The sequence below is a fragment of the Lontra canadensis genome, unplaced genomic scaffold, assembly GCF_010015895.1.
Source record: "Lontra canadensis isolate GAN:19392208 unplaced genomic scaffold, GSC_riverotter_1.0 scaffold46, whole genome shotgun sequence".
NCBI classification, from domain to species: domain Eukaryota; kingdom Metazoa; phylum Chordata; class Mammalia; order Carnivora; family Mustelidae; genus Lontra; species Lontra canadensis.
Genome location: NW_022631040.1, coordinates 10095393 through 10101392, shown reverse-complemented (window position 1 = coordinate 10101392; position 6000 = coordinate 10095393). Strand labels below are relative to the sequence as shown.

Genomic DNA, 6000 nt, shown 5'->3' with positions numbered 1-6000 from the left:
AAGGCTGCTACCCTTCACTTACCAAAATTAAACACTAGACATTAATTTCCTTTCCAAGAAGGGGAGATGACATTTTGATAATATTTTCAATTTACAAAATAGTTAAAAATCCAAGAGAAGCGTTAGCAAACATTTTTTAAAATTTCTATCACATATTTCTGTCACATATCTGTGCATTGTGCACTCTTTTTAATTAAAAGTAATGTGAAACATTTGTTACTCATCCCTGTCTTCTTTATAAATAATTTAGCAAGTAATTATTTTGTCTTCAGAAAAAGAAGATAATTGTCTCTAAATTATTATGATTGAATAGAATAAAGTCAAGTTGTTTCTGTAATTGGTAGACAAGAGCAAGTAGTCCCTATTGGTGTATTTTGTTTTAACACTTTGTTTTTGTCTGATTAGATACAAATTTTATAAAATGAGACTACAAAGAAGTATCACCCAAAAAGGGAAGGCAATCATAATCTCACTAGCTAGAGATAACTATCATTAACATTTTGCCCTATAAGAATGTATACATATACATATAATATACAAGAAAGCACATTCAAGTGTGTTTTTATACATATAGACACATTATATATGTATGTGTATACACACACACGCACACACACGCACCCCTTTTTTAAAGGAGTCATACTACACAACCTTTTGAATTCAGCCTTCTTTTCTTAGAAATACAGGCATTTTTCAAATTAATAGGTAAAGATCTTTGTTAACATTTTTAATGTCTTCATAGTTTTGTATTTGTCTTATTTAACTTACCATATACTGAGTATTCATATTGTTCTCAACCTTTCCCCATTATAAACAGACTGTATCTTTTCTTTTTATTATGTTCAGTTAGCCAACATATACTAATCATTAGTTTCTGATGCAGTGTTCAATGATTCATTAGTTGCATATAACACCCAGTGCTCATCACAAAACATGCCCTATTAATACCCATCACCAGGTTACCCTTTCCTCCCTCACCGCCTCCCCTCTGTAACCCTCAGTGTGTATCCCGGAGTCCAGAGTCTCTCATGGTTTGTCTCCCTCTCTGATTTCCTCCAGGCTGTATTTCTGAACTAACATCTGAAGTCATACACAAATATGAAAAATTTTATTTCCACTACGACATACTGTGAATCTCAAATACTAGATAAATGTTCCCATATGCAATGGTACTTTATAAACCTTTGAAACCACAACTCTGCTTGGCACTATGTTTTTCTATTAGCTCTGAATGTTTCATATTTCCCTTCCTACATTCCTTTGGAGTAGTTAAGAGGTAGATACTACTATCTACATTAAACACACTAATTTTTGAGTTGAAGCCTCCAAAGTTGTAAGTGGGGGAGAAGTGATACAACACTAACTCTAAAGAACAAACATAAGCTGCTTGAATCTACTCTGTGCTCCTTCCAATGCTCTCCTGCCAGCGCTTTCCCCTCGCTTCTCGGTGCCAGACGCCTGGGAATTCCATCCAGCGGGGATTTCGCATTCCTGCCTCTTTTCCTTCAACTACAGCGATCTTTGCTGTCTTCATCTAACACCTCCTTTACATTAGGCTGAAAGTGCCAGAGCACCTAATTAGTCTTACTTTGATTTTAATCACTTCCTATTCCACGACTCCTCAACAATTAAATGGCTTTCACTGAGAGCTCTTTCTGTGATCTTGAAGTGTATGTGGGTATCTCTGTTCTTCTCTATACTGTTAACTCTGATAATCAGAGATCCTAGACACTCTGTATTTGGAATCCCCTAAAGACAACTCATACTTCAAATAACCCACATACTGAAATAGTATTTTAAACTCTTTTAGCTTTTGGACACTACCAATATTTTTTCACTGAGTTGTGTAAAACGATTTTATTGTATTAATTAACTTAAAGAAAAAGGCTACTTCAGATTTTTGTCAATTTTATTAATATATTTTGAGTTTTCTTTGGAGAAAAGCTTTGAAAAATAAAATCCGTAATTTTTGAATGTTAAAAACCATTAAATTAGAGTGAAAAATGGAGCCATATGATATATAAACATTATATCATGGTTTTAAAAATGCTTGAGAATTAAAGTCAATCTTGATTTTTTAAAATGTTTTTAACATACTTTTTGAAGTCCTTCTTATCAAAAATGCGTACCTTTAGATAATTTGTCCAGCTTTTGAATATAATTTTCCATACTTTGAGAAGAGATCAAATGATGGTAATACAGTTTGGAAATCCTGGGAAGAAAAAGATCAAAGATTACCACGGAGATCTTATTGACTTTGTATTGCTATTATTATTTCATTATAATTTATATCATATTAAATTTCTAGACAGATACTTAACTGCACTTCAGGTTTCCCACCATATCTTCAAATAAGACGAAATTGGCAGTTAATTTTTATCAGCTGAAAGCCAGAAGGACCAAAGCTTCCTCAGACAAAAAGCTTGCCATAGCTATGGGTAGCACTATTAAAAATCTCTGAGCGATGCAAAGGCTAGATGCACTTACCTGTCTTCAAGGAACTCACACATCTGTACTTTTTATCTTGACCTATAAGGCCCCCACATAGCTGTGCTTTGGGGTCCTTTCTGATGTGGCTTATCTTCCTCTACATTTCCCCTCATTCAGTCTTCTTTAGCAACAGTTCTGTTTACTTGGACACATTTCCTCTCTGTCTTTATACTTACAGATGCCGCCATCCAGACAGCCTCTTCTCCACTTATTTCCATGGCTCATTCCCTCCTTTTATTGCATTTCTGTTCAAAGGGGCCCTCCCAGACCATCTGTATATACAAAACAGCACTCCTGAAACTTTCTATCACCTCAACTGGCCTCTATTTTCTTAATTACCCTTCCTCGATATTACATATTTATTTACCTTGTGTCCCACATGACAGCATAAGCTTCATAGAAGTAGGTACTTTGTTTTGTAAAAAATAAACATTTGTTGGGGCACCTGGGTGACTCAGTCGTTAAGCGTCTGCCTTCAGCTCAGATCATGATCCCAGAGACCTGGGACAGAGTCCCACATAGGGCTCCCTGCTCAGTGGGAAGCCTGCCTCTCCCTCTCCCACTCCCCCTACTTATGTTCCCTCTCTCGCTGTGTCTTTGTCACATAAACAATTAAAGTCTTTAAAAAATAAATAAATAAACATTTGTTGACCGACTGAATCAAACAGGAAAGGTGATATACTGTGCCAAGTACCACAGCACTGATTCAAAGGAATGATACAGGCGTATAGAGGGAAAATCATTCTTTTACTCAGTAACCAGAGAAGCAGCATCTGATTGAGGATAAAAATGCCCTTCATGCATGTGAAGAAGGCAAATAAACTAAAGAAGTAAAGTACTAAATCAACAGTGAATATTGCAAATAACAGTCAGACCAGATAAAACTGTATGTGTCTCCTCCTACGGGAGTCTTTTCTCAATGGAGACGATTTGGGACAGTTTATGCCTTTTGCCCCTTTTAAGAAAACCCTGGAAAGAAGGACCTCCACCCCAAGCCCACCTCTTTCAGAGAGGGTCATACATTACAAACACACAAAACATAAAGGTACCGAAGAACACGCGAATGTGTCTGCCGCCCGGGACCTGGCTCTCTACCCTGGCGCAGCTGAGCTCTGAACCCTAAGTATCTGTTTTTATGACTAATGCTATTCAGGCCCCAGGGAGCAGCTCACATCTGTTGCTCTGTGTTAGTGAAATGAAAGCGACTAAGCCCAAGTGACATGAAGGACAGTTATGCTGTAACAGACACTACTTTCAAGGATGAAATGAATTTAAGTGACAAAGATGTTTAGATAAAAAAAACAATCAATTTGAATAAAATCCTTCCTCTTGGATAGCATAAATGCAGTAGAACTTCATATAATCGAGCATTATTTTTCTGGGGCACCAAACAGCCATACTCTTGTTTAATTTTTATTCCAAACTGTGATTCCAGAGTTACTCAGGAACTGATACCGTATCTGCAAGAGTTGTCCTTGACACAGCAGGAATATTTTGCAACAGTAAATAATTCAAACTACTCTTAAATTTGAATGTATGAAATTTAGGTATATGTGTGAAGCATAGTAGTGATTTTTTTATGTAGGCACTTGATGAACTCAGAAACCTAGGACTGTGAATAGTTTCAGTTTTATAAATACATGTAAAAATTTAAATTTCAAAAAAGTAAATGAAAATATTAAATTTATCTAAATGATCGTAGTTTAAACTTTCGATATTTATTAATTATATTTATTCCTCATTTTGACATAACAGATGATTCTGAATACTTAAAGTAACTAATTCTTTAGATATATAAGTTAAATTTTTGTTTTTTACATTTACTTTAATTTACAATTGCTGAAAATGTATTCAAACTGTACATGCTTTAAATAGATTTAAATTTTCTTTTAAAATCTGGTTTATATCATTATTGATAATATAATAATAATAATTAAAATCTTGATTCTAAAAATAATAAAAACTTAAAAATATATAAATTAATGATTCTGCTGAAATACAAGAAAAGAAATTATATGGAATACATAATTATGCATAACTTGTGTGTCTTTATTTTATTACTCAGCCAACCAACAGATAACCCAGTCATGGGAACAATTAGTAAATTCTGTTATCTTTGATATTTTGCCAACTTTCATTTTTAATTTTATAAGTAGTTCTTGATGTTGTTATAAAAGTGTTTTTTTTAATTTTTAATTTTTTTAAAAGATTTTATTTATTTATTTGACAGAGATTGAGATCACAACTAGGCAGAGAGGCAGGCAGAGAGAGAGAGATGAGGAAGCAGGCTCCCTGCTGAGCAGGGGGCGGGGGGCTCAATCCCAGGACCCTGGGATCATGACTGGAGCCAAAGGCAGAGGCTTTAACCCACTGAGCCACAAAGGCACCCCATAGAAGTATTTTTATTATGGTAGAATGACAGAACATACTTATTTAACAGTTAACTTGATTTGTAACTTTTCAATCATATACTACGCAGCTTCCATTGCTCTGACCTTGGGCTCTGCAAATGGCGGGGTTGGGCCTGCTCTTCGTGTGCTTGGAGGCCTATTCAACGGACCCTCAGGGGCTGCTTCTCCAGAAACAGAGTGCTCTTCCTCCAAAGGCCTCACTTTCCAAATCACCCTTGCATCTGTCTTATAAACCACTTTCATATTCTGAACACCCTTCTAGAAGCAGTTTACCAAACTGATAAAAATGGAAATAGTGTAGTCCAAGGTTTATTTACCTCTCACATTTCAGTTAGTTGTCCACATTGACCAAAGTATTCTGGTGCTGATTAGGCTTACTTTATAGTAATTCTTTCCCTTATTATGTAAGTAATTTTTTGTTTCCTTCACTAATACCATTAAGAATGTTCTTTTTTTTTTTTTTAATTGAGGAAGTTTTTGTTTGGTTATTCTCTTTATTCTCTGATACCCTAGACCTCACCTAATCATTGACTTTTGACAATGGTGGTATTATATAGTGGAAAGGGCTCTGGCCTGGCTTTGGAGCTATTGATTCATTTGTCAAACATGTGCTGGGCCCCATGCTAAGCTCTAGCCTACCCAGAACCAAGTGGGAATCCCTGGACTACCACTTACTAGTGCTTTTAGCTTGGTTGAGGTATTGAATCTACCTGAACTTGTTTACTCATGTGGACTCTAGTTTCTGGTCCAATATGTAAATAGTTTGGAAGTCATCACTCCCATCATCACAACAGGAAAAGCTGAACAGATTTCAAACCAACTCTTCTTAGATCCTTCAGAAAACTGAGGTCACAGGGCAAACTTCTGCCTTGAAAAGAGGAGAGACAGGCAGGTACCAAGGATCACAAACTACTGGGAGCAGAAGCTCAGAAAGAGAAGTGCACCAAAGAAAGTATCACAGGAATACCTTCAACCATAACTGACAAATTGCTGGTGGCTCAGGGTGGGCCATTTGAGAGTTAAGAACTCTGAGGCACCCCATCGTAGTGGGGTTCCCATGCTGTCCTGAGTTTTACTACTAGGAGGTCTACTGGGTTCA

General features: G+C 36.1%; 1 protein-coding gene across 3 annotated transcripts in view; it reads right to left on the bottom strand.

Annotated features, from left to right (window-relative positions):
• Window positions 1-2129: 2129 nt before the first annotated feature.
• The window catches only part of SPATA17 (spermatogenesis associated 17), a 178626-nt gene continuing 174755 nt past the window's right edge, over window positions 2130-6000 (bottom strand). For all 3 annotated transcript variants that reach the window (XM_032872931.1, XM_032872933.1, XM_032872932.1), the window contains one exon: window positions 2130-2212. In XM_032872931.1, coding sequence (XP_032728822.1) covers window positions 2132-2212 — 81 coding nt within the window. In that variant the 3' untranslated portion in view covers window positions 2130-2131. The remainder of the gene's footprint in view (window positions 2213-6000) is intronic.